The sequence below is a fragment of the Lissotriton vulgaris genome, chromosome 1_1 (genome assembly GCF_964263255.1).
Source record: "Lissotriton vulgaris chromosome 1_1, aLisVul1.2, whole genome shotgun sequence".
Lineage (NCBI taxonomy): Eukaryota > Metazoa > Chordata > Amphibia > Caudata > Salamandridae > Lissotriton > Lissotriton vulgaris.
This window is the reverse complement of record NC_141685.1, coordinates 1,170,095,375-1,170,114,133: the sequence shown is the minus strand read 5'-3', so window position 1 is coordinate 1,170,114,133 and position 18,759 is coordinate 1,170,095,375. Positions and strand designations below refer to the sequence as shown.

Genomic DNA, 18,759 nt, shown 5'->3' with positions numbered 1-18,759 from the left:
TAGACAGAATCTCCTTGATGTTCCTGCTTCTGGTGTGGGCAAATATGGGTGGATTTTGGAAAATCCGCTGGAAGTCAGGTTCCATCTGCAATATGGGCCAATGTTTATGTATGATTTTCTTGTATGTATGGCTGACAGTCGAAAATTTGGAAACTAGTACCATGCGATCTTCTTTCTCCTTATGAGTTTTGAGTAAACTGTCTTTCCTCGAAATTTGTTTCACTCTGGTTTGTGCTTCACTTAGGATGTTCTCGGGGTACCCCCGATTGCGGAACCGGTCATGCATTTCTTTGATGCGTGTTTCAAACGTGGGTTCATCTGACACAATGCGCTTGACACGCAACATTTGGGAGAATGGCAGGTGTTTCTTCAGGGAGCCTTGGTGGAAACTTGAAAAATGTAAAGTGTTATTCCGATCTGTGCTTTTCCTATGCAAGTCTGTGACTAGTCCTTGAGGTGTTATTTTAATATGGACATCCAGAAAGGAGATGTCTGTATCGCTGATTTGCCAAGTAAGATTGATCCGTGGATCCTTGGTGTTGATCTCTGATAGTAGGTTGTTAAGTGAGTCTTTGGTGTCTGACCACATGATAAACAGGTCATCAATGTACCGGACGTACATTTTGGTTTTGTTTTGAAAACTTCGGTTGGTATATATGTGTAGGTTTTCAAAGTTCTCCATGTATACATTCGCATACGTCGGGGCGGCGCAGTTTCCCATCGCCATTCCGGATAGCTGCAGGTACCATTGATCGTCTAGTCTGAAATAACTGTGATACAGGATAAAAATCATTAGTTCCATTAGAAAGGTCTGCATGGATACGTCGATTTCGCTGTTGAGTAGGATTTGTTCAACTGCCTCGATTCCCCCTAGAAGGGGTATCGAGGTATAGAGTGAACTCACGTCAGCTGTGCAGAGGATGAGGGGTTCGTTGGGTGCCAATTGTAGTTCTGATAATTTCACTAGAAAGTTGGTGGTGTCCTTGATGTAGCTTGCTGATTTGGTGACAAATGGTTGTAAGTACTTATCAATAAATTTGCCCGTTGTCTCATGTATCGATCCCTTTGTGGACACTATAGGTCTGAAAGGTGGGTCACAAAGGTTTTTGTGGATCTTGGGGCACATGTGGATGGTAGGACTTTTAGGATGTTCCGGTAATAAGTAATTTTTGGTGCGTTCTTCAATGGTACCAGCTTGGTGAGCTTTGTTGACAATGTCTTTCAAAATATTTTGAAATTCTCTGGTGGGGTTGTTGTCGAGTGCCATGTAAGTCATGGTATCTTCAATATGTTCATGCAATTTTTGTGTGTACATACTGGTGTTTAGAATTACCAAGGCTCCTCCCTTGTCGGCTTTGACACATTTGATGAGCGGGTTGTTAGCAAGTGATTTGAGGTTATCACGGTCTTTTTTGGTGAGATTTTGCAATTTCCTAGATGTTTTGAAATTGATCTTTTGTATATCATTGCGAACCAAGGTTTCAAACAAATCAATACATTTGTGGCTGCTGGGAGCTTGAAAGGCACTGGGGGGTCGTAATCCTTTAAGTTCATCCTCTTTCTTCGTTGTCGTAGGTGGGAGTATATTATCGAAAAAGTGACGTAGTCTTAGTTTTCTGGTAAACTTGAAGGTGCTAACCTCAAGTTCCAGGAGATTTGTAGGTGTGGTCGGAATGAAAGATGTTCCTCTCTCAAGTAAATCCATCTGGTAGGTGGAAATGTTGGTATCGGAGATGTTAATAACTAGACGGTCTTTTTTGGTTTGAGGTCTTTCTTGGCAACCGTGCTCCGCGTGGCGGGTGGGCTCTTTTCTTTTTCTTTTGGTCTTGCTCCGCCTGAGTCGTCGAGTTGATCTGGGCTTACCTCTAAAAAATGACTTGTAGAGGTTTGTTCCTGACTGGTTGCTGATGTGCTGGCTTGTTCAGTATTTGGAGCTGGTCTAAAGGTAGGGGCTCTTCTTGTTGTTCTGCCTGTTGAATCTGTGTCTGAGGATGATGTGTCAGTCTGTGCGTTAGGTGGTCGGTTGCGTCGTCTTTGGGCATACACATCAAACCTGGTTTGGGGCATCGGATCAACATCTTATAATTCTGGGCAAATCACGTAAACGTACTGCGGCTAAAAAAAAATGATTGACCCTTGTGCAATGTAACTGATGCTTATGGAAAGTGCACCAATACTTTCAGGTCGAGTTTGCGCTATAAAACAAGCACGGCCATGAAAGTGAGAGGACCGCGCTGCAGCCGGAGCATGGGGATCTCTTGTCTTTATGGGCCATGTGTTTCAAACACAAGGCCCCATAAAGATAAGAAAGTGCTTTGCGACAGCACCAAAGCAGGCGAGCCAGTCCGGCTCGCAGGCAAAAGGGCGTGAACCAAAAACCCTAATTTTCAATGGCAGGCCACCGTTTAGCAGAAACGGTGATGCCTACCAATGGAAATGAGGGGCGAGGCTTAAAGACCCCTTCTGAAATTTCCATCATAAGAGTTCTCGCAGAGCGACAGCGCGTTGCGCTGCAACGCTACACACGAGACCTAAAAAAAGAGGGCACAGACCAACGGATGGATCATTGGTCACAACACTGAGGTCTGTCTTAAAAAGAAAACTGTGGGAACACAAAAAAGAGCATATAGAAAGGGAATGGCTTAAGGTGTTCTCTTCATTCAAGGAAAAGAACCTCTCTGGGTTATGGAGACACATTAATCAGCTGAGTAGCCGTGGGAAACAAGAGAAACTGGCGTATCGGAGCACGAAAACACACTACTTCAAATAAAGGCTGCTCAGAAGAAACAATCCGCGAGGAGGGGTTAAATCAGTCAAACAATCTAAAGTCGGAAGAATTGAATGCCACCCCTGACATTACCTCTACTGATCAGAGTACCTGGGTAGAGGAGCACCAAAGGTCGTCAGGCCCGATAAATCCTGCTATGGTCATCAAGACCCTCAAGATTATGAAGAATGATGGAGCACCAGGGCCCAATGGGTTACCTGCACCAGTTTGTAAAAATGCCCTAGACTTTTTGGGCAGCAACCTTAACTCTTTTTTACAATCATATCCTCTCGACAGCCAAGATACCAGAATCCTGGAGGGGCTCGATATTGGCCCTAATCTTCAAAAAAGGCTACAGCCTGAAGCCATCCAACTACAGGCTCATCACCCTTCTTGACCTTGAAGCTAAGGCCTATGCCCACCTCCTCCTGAAGGACCTGGTGTCCTGGGCAGAAGTAAGAGTTATCATTCCCTTTTATCAGTCGGCATCATGTCATAGTCATCGACCCTGGACAATGTGTTGGCGTAAGCTCATCTATCTTCCCAGGCAGTAAAGAAAAACAGCCCTCCACTGTTTTGCTGTTTCATTGATTACAGCACAGCTTTCGACAAAGTTGATCGCAGAAGGCTATGGTGGAAACTAGATAAATGGGGAATTCCATCTAAACTCCGGAAGAGAATTAGATCCCTTTATGAAGACTCCTGGGTGCAGGTTAAACAAGCGCCTGTTCAGTGACATCCAAAATGACTACGAACAACAGGCTTGAACAGGGCTGTGTGCCCCCTATCCTTTTTTATTTGTACACTTCGGACTAGGGGGACTCTCTGAAAGGAGCGAATCTAGTAGCACTTAGGCTAGGCAATTTGAGGCTGCCGGTATTACAATATGCTGATGATACTGCCATAATGGACCATACAAAAGATGGCCTACAAGGAGCCTTAAATGCACTGCACCGCTTTAACAAGGACAACTTCCTGACAGTGAACCAGGGAAAGACCAAGGTTATTATTGGGAGTTACAATCTCATAAGGAAAACACAGTGGCTATTGGGAGATCTGCAAATCAGCACATTGGCTTCATACAATTATCTGGGGGTTTGGCTCACAGAAAGCGAACTTCACTCAGAAACATCTGACCTCGAAGGCCAGCAACGTCACACATCTGTTAAAATAACCGAGTCAACGTCTGATAAGCCCTTTCGCTAGACCAATATTGACTATCCTAAAAGCGAAACTGCTTCCAGCTATCAGTTATGGCCACCTGGCTTTCCCAGGATCGCTGGTTTCCTTTTTAAATTCAGCCCAAGCTCAAACTTATAAATCAGTGCGCAGCATCCCGAGGTCAGTCGAGAAATCAAGGCTGAAATTGGAGCTAGGCCTCGTGAGGCCGGATTTAACTTACTGGGCGAGCTGGCCCATTACCCATCCCCAGCCACTGTGTCAGTGTCTGATTGCGTGATTGTATGTCTAGCGTAATGAGGGCCTAGCGCCCCCACCCCAATCACCACAATGGCGACTAGGTCGGAGCTGTGCCCAGCGTGCCACAGCTACATGAAAAACATCGTGGGGGAAGAGGAGAGAGCTGCAGTGCGATGTTGCGCCCCCTCCCCAGCAGAATCGGCGCCGGCCGCCGAGAGGCCCGCGGGGCGTGTGCCTTGCCCCGGGCCTAGATGTCCATGAAGAGGTGACTGGGAGCCCACCCCGCACCTCTCTAGCCCTGCCGAGTGCTGCCCGCCGTGGGAGCACCACGAAGGAAAAAGCGGACTGGACAGAGCCCACCTGCGCCGCCCGCGACTAAGTGACCCCACCGGAGAGAGGCCCACAGGCCGAAGGTGAGCCGGTGTGAGAGGGGCGGCCCACAGATGAAGCGGACCAGACAGAGCCCACCTGCACCGGCCGCAACTATGCCCCGGCGAAGAGCGGACCGACCGGAGCAGCGCCAGCGGAGCCCACCTGCGGCCTGCCTGAAGCGTCCCCTGTCCCCCACCGCGCAGGGGTAAAGGAACTTGGAGGCGTAGGGCCCGCAGCGTGTAGGAGAGCTGCGGGGCAGGAGAGCATCGCAAGCGGAGCCCACCTGCACAGGATTGCTGACACTGCCTGGAGCCCCCCTCCCCCCCCATCCCCCTACCCGCGGGCAGGGAGCGGAGGAGAAAGGAGAAAGCAGCGTATGGTCCGTGGCGAACCAGAGCGGTGCCGGCAACCCCTACGCAACCCGCAGAGAGGGAGAGAGTGAGGAGACTCGGAGCAATGCCTGCAGCATGAGGTGAGCTGCCGGGCACCAAGACATAAAGCGGAGCCCACCCGCACATGGCCGTAGCAGCGCCAGCACTCCCACGCTAACCTAGCAAGGAGAGACGGCTCAGGGCGGAGCCAGCAGCACCCCCACCCCCCGCTCGCAGCCTGTAAGTTAAAAGGCTGCTGCGGGCGGGGAGAGGCGAGAGAATGCAGCGGCTGGAGCAGCAAGTGAGGAAATGGAAAGGCACCTACCTCGGGCGAGTGCCCTTGTGAGTGGGGAGTCCCAAGGAGTTGCTGCAGCCAGGCCGGGACCTCGCGCTGGCTCTAGAGAAGAGTTCCAGCAGCAACGACCTTGGCCCATGCAACCTGCTCACGAGACCTGCCTTTTTGCAATACCGGAGTGCTGAATGAACTCCTAGGAGGCCGGAAGTGGAATTACACCCAGCAACAAAGACAAGCCTGCAACAACATAGACCCAGGACTGCAGCACGAGACAAGCACAGACGCAGTCAGTAAGATACACTGGTGTCACAAGGCACACCAGCGAGGACAGCAAAGAACGCGTCATGCGCACAAGACTGGCGCTGGAACGCCACACAGCAACAAGTAAGCCCCACCAGCACAGCACTGCGATGCACAGGACGGCGCAAGGAGTGAAGAAACTCCCAGGAGAAGGACGACGGAGCAGTAACACAGACCACTGGACGCACTAAGCCAAACGGAGACCAACCAAAGGCGGAGCGGCACCTGATGGCCACAGGTTGTTGTTACACCGCAGGAAGAGTAAAGAGCACCACCACGAGACTCCCGACCAGGCAAGTGTGACATCATGGAGAAGCGCGACGACCGCCGACACGGCTCCAGGATCCCAGAGCGAGAGCAAACACACTCCGTGAAGTAACGGGAAGCGGACCTGAGCGTGAAGAAGCTTGGAGTGGTGACGTAACCCTCCGCACAGAAACGCAGCACAGGAAGAGCGCGGACGAAAGCGCGCCAATGCTCAAGCACCGGAACGGAGCGAAGAGCGACCCAACAGAAAACAGCGAAGCGTGAGGACTCATGCAGAAGACCACCCCATCTGGTCGCAGAGAAGGTAAAGCCGACCAACCAGATGGTCGCAAGAAGAACCGGGACTGTCACACGACGTGACGCACCCAAGAAGCCGGCCAGCCAGATGGCCGCACCAAAAGCCGACCCATTGGGGGTCGCGAAAGGAGGTGACCGAAGCAAGGGTCAACAAACCGCAACACAGCAAGTATCCCACAAGAGGACAGTAGATAGCCTGCCATCATCGGCAGAGTTGACCGGCAAGAGGTCCAAGAAGTTCGAACACCAAGACACAGTCCACGATCAGCGACTAGCGAACTTCAACAACCACAATGCAACATTCAAAGCAAGAGAGAAGATCGCAACGACCGGTCCAGTCACAGACTCGAAGAAGACAGTGTCCGTGAACCAGGACCAGGCCGGGACCTCGCGCTGGCTCTAGAGAAGAGTTCCAGCAGCAACGGCCTTGGCCCCTGCAACCTGCTCACGAGACCTGCCTTTTTGCAATACCGGAGTGCTGAATGAACTCCTAGGAGACACCGCCACCTAGAGGCCGGAAGTGGGATTACACCCAGCAACAAAGACAAGCCTGCAACAACATAGACCCAGGACTGCAGCACGAGACAAGCACAGACGCAGTCAGTAAGATACACTGGTGTCACAAGGCACACCAGCGAGGACAGCAAAGAACGCGTCATGCGCACAAGACTGGCGCTGGAACGCCACACAGCAACAAGTAAGCCCCACCAGCACAGCACTGCGATGCACAGGACGGCGCAAGGAGTGAAGAAACTCCCAGGAGAAGGACGACGGAGCAGTAACACAGACCACTGGACGCACTAAGCCAAACGGAGACCAACCAAAGGCGGAGCGGCACCTGATGGCCACAGGTTGTTGTTACACCGCAGGAAGAGTAAAGAGCACCACCACGAGACTCCCGACCAGGCAAGTGTGACATCATGGAGAAGCGCGACGACCGCCGACACGGCTCCAGGATCCCAGAGCGAGAGCAAACACACTCCGTGAAGTAACGGGAAGCGGACCTGAGCGTGAAGAAGCTTGGAGTGGTGACGTAACCCTCCGCACAGAAACGCAGCACAGGAAAAGCGCGGACGAAAGCGCGCCAATGCTCAAGCACCGGAACGGAGCGAAGAGCGACCCAACCGAAAACTGCGAAGCGTGAGGACTCATGCAGAAGACCACCCCATCTGGTCGCAGAGAAGGTAAAGCCGACCAACCAGATGGTCGCAAGAAGAACCGGGACTGTCACACGACGTGACGCACCCAAGAAGCCGGCCAGCCAGATGGCCACACCAAAAGCCGACCCACTGGGGGTCGCGAAAGGAGGTGACCGAAGCAAGGGTCAACAAACCGCAACACAGCAAGTATCCCACAAGAGGACAGTAGATAGCCTGCCATCATCGGCAGAGTTGACCGGCAAGAGGTCCAAGAAGTTCGAACACCAAGACACAGTCCACGATCAGCGACTAGCGAACTTCAACAACCACAATGCAACATTCAAAGCAAGAGAGAAGATCGCAACGACCGGTCCAGTCACAGACTCGAAGAAGATAGTGTCCGTGAACCAGGACCAGAGGGAAGCAGGCGGAGTGCACGCCGCCTGGAGAAGTCTGGTCAGGAAGATGAAGGCAGCAAGGTGACCAGACCGCGTTGCGAAAAGGTCGAAGAAAAGGTTTGAGTGGCACGTCTGCCACCACCAAGAGAAGAAAAGGAGAAGAGGTCTGAGTGGCATGTCTGCCATCACCAAATAGAAGGAAAGAAGAAGAGGTCTGAGAAGCACGACGACAGCAAGATAAGAGAATGGAGTAGAACTAAGAGGAGTGTGGACCAAGACACTACGACACACAAAAAGGGGAAACACCGAGGAGAATGTGAGAGGTGCATGACAGTCCACACGCACGGCGGGGATAAGTAACATGACTGGAAGCGAGCATCCACGTGCGAACCCGACAGTCATCCAGGAAGGACAGAAGCGAGCAGGCCGGTCTGTTGGCAACACCCACCTCTGGGATGTAACGGACACAAGGGCCGCGGAAATCCAGGGGCAGAGGCCTCGGGGACACCAGTGGCAGCGGATCCCCAACGAGAGACGGACATTTGAAGCTCGCGCTGAAGATCCTGGAAGACCGAAGGTCGCACAAGACGGAACCAGTGCCAACAACACCCTTTCAGGTGGAGCTTCGGACACGGAGAGAGGGCCCGTAGCGACGTCCTTCAACACTTTGGAGCGATAAGGCGGCATGTCCTCCGGTCCAGTGGGAGCCTGGCAAAAGGGCCTCCGGGTTGTCCAGTGAGAGGGGACACCCACGAGAGAGGGGTATCCGTGAGAGGGATAACCTGCAGCTGAAGATCCCGTCGGGAATAGACACCAGCTTGAACCAAACACTTTGACAAGGACGGTCCAGCGGAAGGCAACACACTTGGGAGCGGCTATGGATACTTCTACACGTTCACAGAAAGCGAAACAGAGCGAGAGAGACTGTACTGCGCGGGGACCCACAAGCTGCAAGTCTGTCAAGGCAAGAAGAAACACCATTGCCAGCAATCAACGTGACCAGCAGTGAAGAAGACTACGTGGGAGTCGTCGTGATTAAATTGCAGGTTTTGTGTGAACTATTTTCTTTCCCACAGGTTGGACTTTAGTTAGGGTAATTTTCTTAACTAAGGTTGGGAGGGATGTAGTAACGTAAGACACGGTCTAATGTCTCAGTTCTATTGTAACTGCACACCTAACACCCACCGCCAGGCGTCATAGGTCAGATGACCCTGGCCAATAAAAGGGGCTGAGCGCACCTGCTCAGGGCCAATGAACCATCCCACCCCCAAAAAAACAAAAAAAAAAACCTTACCGGGGGAGCTCATAAAGTTGCATCTGAGGATCTTTATCTTAGGATAAAGGCAGGAGCGGGGACCCTTCCAAATTAGATCATCTTTGAATCAAGAAACTACTTTCTACGAAAGGAACTCTCGACTTCTTCTCAAGATTTCTCCCTTGTGGCTAAGGAGTAGTCACCCTGCATCCGCAGGCACCATCTAAGAACTCTGCGGTTTGCTGCACGTCCTTCCTCAGGAATCCGACCGACCGACCAGCACAACGAGACCCGGCTTCCCTGGCACCTCTGACCTCTACCTACCTCTACAGCTAAGCTGAGAACCGTAGGTGCGACGAGACCTCGAGGGACCGGCCATCATCAGAACTGCACGACTTCTATCCAGCACGACCGCCGAGGGATCCTCTGGTGAGTGCTTTGGGGTCCGAGAAGCCCCGACCCTGAGCAGCTCCAGCACCGAAGTCCAGCCTCCCAGCATCTCCACGATCTGCGTGGAGCCCTTCTGCTTTTTGCTGCTCACCGCGTTGTTTGGCTACTAGCCCGCTGGCTTGTGACCTTCCAGACGACGCCCGACGACATCACCACCGTTGGTCTGGTTGCTCCAGACTGGCCCTTGCTCCCTTCCAAAAGAGGAGCACCCCGGACCCTCCTGGTCCACTCCAGACGCCATTTTGAGTCCACCGCGTGGGCTTGAATTTGCCAAGACTTGTTGCCCCAATCCTGGGTCCAGCGACGTCGACGGCTTCATCCATCGTGGGACAGCTCGCACCTCCATCCTGGTCGCCGACAACGCCTCCTGGTCCGTGAGACTGCAGAGCCTAGCGTCGCCCACTCACCTAGTCGAGGTGACTACCATCCGGTGCCCTCCTGGTGCCCTCTGACTACTGGCTAGTAGTCACGAACTTGGTCCCCTCTGCTTTCAGGTGTCATCCATCTTCAATCCAGGCTTGGATCACTCGAACAATCTTCACTGGTCGCCTGCCAGCAACTTCTTTCTTCAGGCTCCTGGTTTGTCTACGAGGATTCCCGACGTCTTTTGAGCTGCAGCCCTTGGGCTAGGTAACTTCGGCATTTCGGTGCCCCAGCATAGCCCCTATCCAAGGGTCAGGATCCACTGTCGTTTTCGATCTACTTAGTCGGGTTCGCCCGAGAACACTAACTTTGTGAAATCTAGCTACCATAGACTTTGTCCCGCATCCCGCATGAGAGTGCACACTCTGCACCCGAGTCCCCTAGGCCTCCTACTAGTAATCTTAAGGTTCAGTAACGTAGTCCTAGCGATTCCAAAGCCTATTAGTACAGTACTTACCTGCTAGTAATTTCGCATTCCACTTCCATAGTATATGGTTTTCCGTGCCCCTCGGGCATTTGTGTAAATTGTGCAACTTGAAGTATTTTCGTAAGAGTTTTGTTGTGTGCTTAGTACCCTGTCCTCATAAAGAGTACAGGGCTGTTGTGATCTAAATAAATACACTGTTTATTTTCATAACACTTGTGTGGTGTCATATCACTTGGTGTTCAAGGGGTATATGTGATGGTATAACAGCTGGCTTAACACGCCCTCTAGAGTTTAGCCCGAAGACTGCTCGTATCCACGCTACTAGGACAGCTGGTCTGTAAGGTTGACTTACAACCAATCACCATAAGGGTTGTTTGGACTGATACATAGTGATCACTAGAATAGTGAACACTGCATATCAGGCCAACTTCTCACAAATAGTACTCATCAACTGTAAATATAGGAGTGCCGGTTTAACTTGTCTAAAGCCCGCCTCCCTTAAAATTGGGAGCAAGTATTTCTTTCGGGCACTGAGAACAGTGTGCAAAACAGAGCAAAGTCCGTGGTATCCTGGATTGAGTGATTGTCGCAAGAGCACAGGGGGGCTGACTCTGGCTTGGCCCAGGAAGGATAATTTCCCAATAGGTAAGGGATCAAATGTAATCTAAATTTTGTCAAGAGGAACCTATGGAATGATCTTGTGACTATTGTGAGGTAAGGTTCTATGACAGGGGAGCATTTTGTTAAATAGTGAGTCCTGACCGAGGGCTTCTGCAGTTCTATTTCCTCTCGGTTAGATCTTGCCAGGGACAAAAACTGCCTCTTGATCAAAACGCCGTCCTTAATTGTTATGCATTTAGGTGATTCAAAAAGTTCCGGTCTTCCTAACCGATGAAATGACCTCCTCAGATAGTTCAACCAAGGAATCTTTTTGTGGTGTTCCAGTGACATAACATCCTCCATAATAGAGTGGTTCAAGGGTACCTCTTTGTTGAGCCACGTCTTTAGCCAGTAGATCAGTGGGGCCAGGTTTAGCCTGTCAGTTATATAGTCCAAGCCCACCTCCGAATGGATGGAATAAGTTGGGGTAGATGGGGGGACTGATAGTAATGAGCGTAAAAACCTGTTCTCCGCTCTCTGGATAGGTTCAAGCTGTGCATACCCCCAAATTGGCGCACCATACATGGCTATTGACAGACATTTCGAGGTGTAAACCTTCAATAGGGCCTCCATTGGCCTAGCGCCAGTCTTTTGGAAAAGGCCATGAGGGCAGCCGATGACCTGGACACCGATAAGCTTTTTGCTCTAACCTGTGGGCCCCACGTCCCCCTCTTGTCAAAGAGCACCCCTAGATAGGGAAAAACTGCCATTCTGGAGACCTCCAGACCCTTGCATATGAAGGTTTTAATCGTAGTTTTACGCTTGTGTGCTCCTACTACCATTGTGTGCGATTTACCCACATTAACCTTCATGTCCAGATTGTCCATGAAGGTACCAAATGCATCAAGCAGGCACTGCAGAGCGTTACCAGTACGGGCAATAAGGACTGCGTCGTCCGCGTATAGGAGTGCTGGGATCTTAGATACTCCTACACGCGGAACATCACCCCCGGTCTTCTCTAGGCACTTCCCCAAACCATTGATGTATATGGTAAACAGGAGGGGGGCTAGTATGCATCCCTGCCTTACCCCACGCCTAGAGTTAAATTGGGCACTGCATCTTCCCTCCCTGGTGATCCTGACCTTAGCGGACAGATCCTGGTGTAATGAGGCCATGAATCTAACCAGGGCTTCGTCTATCCCAATCTTCAACAACATGGCCCAGAGCTTTGTTCTGTTCACCAAATCGAAAGCCGAGGAGAGGTCCATAAATGCTAGAAATAAGGACCCCTCCTTGGCGACCGTGTACTTGGCGAGCAGAAGATGTAAATTGGAGCACTGTTCCACTGTGCCCCTCTTTTCCCTGAAACCATATTGTATTTCGGCTAGCCCACCATGATTCTCTATACTCTTCCCTCAACTTAGTTAACAGGACTCTGCCTAAGATTTTGACGGCAGAGTCCAGGAGGGATATGGGCCTATAACAGCCTGGGTCGTCCCGGTTACCTTTCTTAAATATCGGGACAATGATGGAGGTTGCCCAGGAAGATGGAAAAGAGCTGCTGGTGGCCGCGTTAAATACGTTGGTCAGAACGCCTGCCGAAATGCCAGGGGAAGATTTATACAAGTCGCCCAGAACTCCGTCAGGGCCTGGTGCTTTGTTCTTTGAGGTTTCATGGATGGCTTTTTCCACTTCACCTATATTGAAGCTCAGGGCATAAGACTCTAGGGCGGTTGGTGGATCGGGGGTACTGTCCATGCTCTCGCCACCATATACCGCACTAAAGTGACTGATCCATTTTTCGTCCAGAATCACACAATCCATGACTGAATTAGGTGAGTCTGTGAAAAAGGGCTGGTTTATTACGTTCCAAAATTCTTTCCTGTCCCTTAGAATGTCTACTTTCAATAAGTTATCCCAGGCTATTGACTTAATCGTTTCTTTCCTTGATTTAATGGCCGACTTGTACTGTTTCCTAAGGTGTGCTATATTCCTTGTGTCCCTTATAGGTTGCTTTAGAGCAAGCATCAGCAGTCTATGGGCCTTGGAGCAGTTTACATCGAACCAGCGATGGGGTTTGCTGGTTCCCCGCCTCGTGCTGACCATAAGATCTGTCACAATTTGGTTGCAAATTGCTTCAAAGGCCCCCTTAATTTCATCAGCAGGGGGCGAAGTGTTTTGGCATACCTCTAGATAGCAGTTGATGTTTGGTAGGAGCTCAGCGTAAAAAGTATTTGGCACTACATTGGCCCACTTGAGCCTTCTCCCCTGGTCAGTTGGACGTACTGAGATATGGGCCTCTTGTGGATGGGGCGTAGGGCCCATATGCTGCCCCCAGGCTACCTCCGCTACTACCGGGTTGTGGTCACTATGTACAGACACCAGCGTGTTGTATGACATTACCCTATTCAGGATCCCTGGGGTCATAAATATGTAATCGATAGTAGACCCTGGGCTAGTGCCTTTATAGGTATGAGATTTAATGGTGCCTTTGGGTGAATTAGGTTCATAGAGGTTATAATAAGCCACTAAGTCTTCTAGCTCTGCCCCCTCAGTGGAATGCTAAAAATGTGGCCCTACTGGCCCTGCGGGGTCTGCCCTGATCGTTGAGCCACATGGACCATTGCATGGGTGAATATTAAAATCTCCTAAAAGAATAATTTCGTGACTAAGACGTGTGCTTTGACTGACACAAGCTAAAAAAGCGTCTAGGCTAGCAATACTATTATTGCTAGTATCCTTATTCATTGAATTATAACAATTGATATAAAAGGTGCTCATGGAAGGAGGAACTAACCTTTCAACTATTAGCAGGTTTGGGCAGGGATTGTTGACCAGTTTCAACGTGCCTCTGAGTTTCAGGGGAAAAAAGGGTTATGAGACCACCCCTAGCTCTACCTGAGCTACTTGGGGATGCAGCCTTAACGAAGCTAGTAAAGCCGTCCAGGCAGAAACTATCTGCTGTGTCCCAAGTCTCTTGCATGGCGATAACTTCGTACCCGCGGACCACTCCCACCCAATCCTCATTTGTTACCTTGCTTTTGATACCTGCCACGTTCCAGCTAGCGAGTTTGCAAACCATGTCCTTCCCCCACTCGCCTGGTCCGATTTGGAGGGGTGGCCCATGAGCTAGTGGTCAATCGACCTCCTCCAAGCCCTCCATACCCTCCAAACCCTCCGTGCCTCTGACAATGGAGCAAAACGGTTACTTGTAGGAATCTCGCTGACTGATGGTGCGTCGCCCGCCCCTTGAGCTGTTAGTGGCAATGATATGGATTCTGGGCTTTGGACAGGGCGTTGAGGGGAGCCCATGGTAGCGGCCGCGACGGAACCTGCCCCTGGGCGTGCGATCAGGGTTGGGCTTGTGGTGTCGTGACGGTATTCAACATAGGCTCTTCTCATAGGAGGATAAAAGAACCCCAGTGGTACGGGTCTCACATGATCTTTGGAAGTTATAAATGAACCGTCCCAGAAAAGTTTATCTGCCAGGTTGGGCCTGTTGAAATTTATGACCACACAATCCCCCTTGGTGATTTTGGGTCTTTTCCCAACCCACCCCACTCTCCTTGCAAAAATAAGCGAGTCTGCGGGATTCTCCCCACTGGAGGAATCAGCACACCAAGTTCTTGCTTTATGTAGAAGGTTCCTGGTGGATTCAAATTCACCCTCTTCAAGCGGTGGCACTCCTATAAACACTGCCAACAAAGGGGCTGCAGCCGGAGGTAAGTTCAAGTTATACTTGCTTGGTTTTCATTTCCTGTGCGGGGACGTGGGTGGAGACAACCGTGGGTGGGCGATAGATGTTTGACTCGCCTGGCTTGCGGGTGTAATTGCACGGGGAAGCTGCCCTCTGGGAACTGTTCCCTCTCCCTTCTGGGGCGGGTCTGTGATACAGGGACTTGGCACTCCAAGATCTTGAGGCGGAGTGCCCCTCTTAGGCTGCTCCAAGTGCGTCGTGTAGGAGGTAATGATTTTATCCAACTGTGCACATTTCTTGAGGAGGTCGGACAAACAGGAATTGAGTGTCAACAATGTCTTTTGCAATCCCCACTAGCAATGGCTCAATTCTAGCAACGAAAAGTGCCTCCAGTTGGTCCCCAAAAGGCTCAGTTAGTTTGATGGTCGAAGCTGCTGCTTTGGTTTTTTTCCCTCTAGGCCCCTTTGACGGTTGGGCTGCCTGTTGACAAGGCTGCGATGGCTTAATGGGGGTACTAGGCTTGGTTGCTGTTGTGGCTAGGGAGGCGGGATTAGTGTTGATAATTACCACGGGGTCCAGAGGTATAGGGGGAACCACTATCGTTGAGCCCGCTGGGCTGGTGGGGAACAACTCAGGAGTAGGGGACTCTGCTGCCGCTGGCAATGTCAGACCCAGTTCTTGTTCGGCGCTAGCAATTTCTTTTGTAAGGGCCCCCACTGCTGAGGAAAGATATGACAAGATGGACTTAGAGTGTGTGGGCATTTTGGCGTTTTTCCCCTCATCCTCACAAGTCGGTGTTTTCTTACGCTTACCCATTGTTCGTGGTTGAGGTGTTGTTAGGGGGGTGGCCCCGCCCCGCCTCCTCCTGCCTCGGACTGCTAAAGACTGCCCCGCCCTTGTCCCGGCTGCTTCCGCGCGCGAGGCGTTCCGCTGTTTTCAAGCACCTCCGGCCGCGTCTGCGGTGTCACTGGCTATCCGGGGCAGCTGGTAGTTGTGGTTCTCCCGCTGCTGCCGGAAAGCTCGTCCTGCGGTCAGAGCCGTTTCCCTCACGGCGGTCCTGGGCGCTGGGTGATGGCCGTTGCCCTCACGGCGTGCTGTGCTGCCAGGTGGGTGTGTGGCAGTGTCTCCCCCTGAGCGCTACGGCGCTCCGCTGTTTTCAAGCGCCTCCGGGCGCGTCTGCGGCGTCACTGGCTATCCGGGGCAGCTGGTAGTTGTGGTTCTCCCGCTGCTGCCGGAGAGCTCGTCCTGCGGTCAGAGCCGTTTCCCTCACGGCGGTCCTGGGGGCTGGGTGATGGCCGTTGCCCTCACGCCGTGCTATGCTGCCAGGTGGGTGTGTGGCAGTGTCTCCCCCTGAGCGCTACGGCGCTCCGCTGTTTTCAAGCGCCTCCGGGCGCGTCTACGGCGTCACTGGCTATCCGGGGCAGCTGGTAGTTGTGGTTCTCCCGCTGCTGCCGGAGAGCTCATCCTGCGGTCAGAGCCGTTTCCCTCACGGCGGTCCTGGGGGCTGGGTGATGGCAGTTGCCCTCACGCCGTGCTGTGCTGCCAGGTGGGTGTGTGGCAGTGTCTTCCCCCGTGTCACAACCGCCTCCCTGCGCGCTGCCACAGAAGTCTAGAAATGCCTAATGCACTCACTGGTATCCAACACGGTCAAAACCCGCTGTCAGTGCTGCAAACCGCCCGCAGGCGTCAATCGTGGTAAAAACCGCCGTACAGACCCTCGTGGGGTGTTCAAATTATGTGGGGCAAAATACGGACCCAGATCTAATGGGCATTCAGATGAGGCAACAGGGGCAAGGCTCCGGCTTGTCTCTCTCCTCAGCGCAGCTCCTCTCTTTTAGGAGAAACCGCACTGAGGAGCAACGAGACGCCGCGGCTCCCCCTAGCGGGCAGAAACGCACCGCAATTATCAAGTAGATCGCGTTAGGAACGAAGAACGTTCCTGCGATCAAACGGGGCTCTGAAAGAAAAGGCATAACAATATCATTACCTTAAGCACCACAGAGCCCCCACACAACGCGATAATAATGAATTAAATCAGCTATCCACACATGTCTCAAGCAGGGAAAAAGGAACAACTACTTAACTGGCTGCGAAGCAGCGAAGAAAGAGGAAGTTGACACAAGATGGACGTCCTATCTAACTGTCATGGACCCTGTCAAAGTACTAACTCTGTGCACTGCCCTAATGGAGTGATGGGATTTGTAGTTGGTTTATCCGAGATCTGAATGTTCTTTTTCGTTGTTTAATGCTCTTTTCCCTTTGTTCTGGAATATAAGCATTTTTTTAAGCTTTTCTAGGCTGCTGTGAGTTTTGTACTAAAATAAATAGTGAAGAAGGAAAAGCATAATCTGAAGCCTCCGGTCCTGACAAAAAATTCATAACCAAAGACCTGTAGTTGGAGAAATTAAGCCAGCACTCAAAATTCCTATAAGTTAAACCCTGTACATGGTAACTCATAACTCTGTGAGGCCAACAAATATCATCTCTGAGCTATTGTCCGTGTAATCGGGTTAATCAAACAAGTGGAAAAGGCGATAGTTCCCTGTCCACACCTGAATATCAAGTGTTGAATGTCATGAAATTATCCAGTACCTCTGTTGAAACTCTAGCTTTGTAGCTTAGGCAGAGAAGTGCCAACTGCGAAGGTCGAATTGAGTAATACTGATAAGAATACTTATTGGATGTAGTTTACTGAACAAACTGAGATGGCAGAATTGGGGCAATGAAGAGCGACCAGCCTACCCAGAAATGTGCAGTTGACTATAATAGATTGCAAAAGAGCAAACATTGCTGAACAGGAAGGGGTGATAAGGGAGCTATATATGTGCTAACAGGACAGGCTAATAAGGAAAACTCTGCACCGCCAACCAGCACTAAAGTCAAAACCAGTACAAAGGTTACTCACACACTTAGCTTTCCACTCGAGAGATGAAGGTCAGCCCCTGCCCTGGTTTACAGGAAAAACGGACTCCACTGTTTTTGCTGTTCTAGCCAGAACTCCAGACACTTCCACCGATAGAACTGCCAGTTAAATGCCACGGTAAAGTGCAGCTTTTTTGACATGTCTAGCCCCTGAAAATGTTCTGTCAAATCCTAAATCTGCAGGTTCAAGTTAGTTGTTTACACCACTTTTGCTATGTCATTTCACCATCGGCTCCTGTTCTCTGAAATGTCCTTTGCCAAACTCGAAATAAAACAACAAGGTGATGGATGGAATGCTTGAATTAATCTCATCCATTGGCAATCGCTCTGGGCCGGATCCCAAATCCATTGTTTTCCGCCCACCATGCCATCTCAGTTTGATCCAGACATATGCAAATCAGTCTTGACCCTGCTCCAATGGGACTAGTCCAGCCTCACTGCCAAGCAAAGTCCTCTCTGAACTGGGCAACCTAGGACCGTTTTCATCCTTATTATTGGCTCTTCAGCCAGGTGCATGATTCCAGTGGCAAAGTGAGCATAAAAAATCCCTACTCATAATTAAAGCAGTGCATTTAGTTATGCAAATGCTCTTGAACACCTTTCTTCCTCTCCCATAAGTGCATTTCCTTAGTAATTTTATTATTAACATGATGAATATAAGGATCTGAAGAAAAAATAGAAGTCTTTAACTTAGCATGTTTCTATTTGTAGGTCCAGACTTCAGCCAGAGCAGAGCAACGAGTCTAGAACAGCACCTGAGAATGTATTGGTTAACTCGACAGACGCAGGCGAAGAAATGAACTTTGACGAGGAGGCCACAGGTCAGAATAAGCACAACTGTTGAGCTACGTAGTGTTTGTCAGTCAAAGCTACAGCCCTCCAAAATGAAAACTCAACTTTCTAATAAAAAGTATCCCTGAAACTTCTGATATTTACAGCTTTTGAATCTTCGGCTCTATGAAACTTACTGCGGCGAGACTTCCTAATTAAAATGCTTTTTGTTTCATTCTTAATAATTAAAACTGCCTACCACTAGGATATTTGTGCAGATGGCTATACAGATGTTGCATTTATGAAGAGCTGTGCACAAATGTAGGTTTCTTCAATCTTTTATTTCCAGTTATTGGTGTCATATGAATAAGTTCTAAGTAACATACCCTACAAGGAATTCCAGTGTTCGAGGCATGTGTGCTGTAAATACACATGCTTTGCATACTCCTACTATCTATTGTTAAATCCGGATGTTTGCAAGTTGTTGTTCTTCAAAGAAGTCTTTTCCAGTCATGAGGTAAAGTGACTCCTCCTTTTGTAGATAGTGTGCATGGGCATGAACTCCATTGTTAGATTGTTTTTGTTTCCG

The 18,759-nt window shown here is 50.5% G+C and overlaps 1 protein-coding gene across 3 annotated transcripts in view; it reads left to right on the top strand.

The window, feature by feature from the left end:
- STX18 (syntaxin 18) overlaps positions 1–18,759 on the top strand; it is a 705,236-nt gene that overhangs the window by 225,298 nt on the left and 461,179 nt on the right. For all 3 annotated transcript variants that reach the window (XM_086964282.1, XM_086964291.1, XM_086964300.1), the window contains one exon: positions 18,111–18,220. In XM_086964282.1, the coding sequence (XP_086820408.1) occupies positions 18,111–18,220 (110 nt within the window). The remainder of the gene's footprint in view (positions 1–18,110; positions 18,221–18,759) is intronic.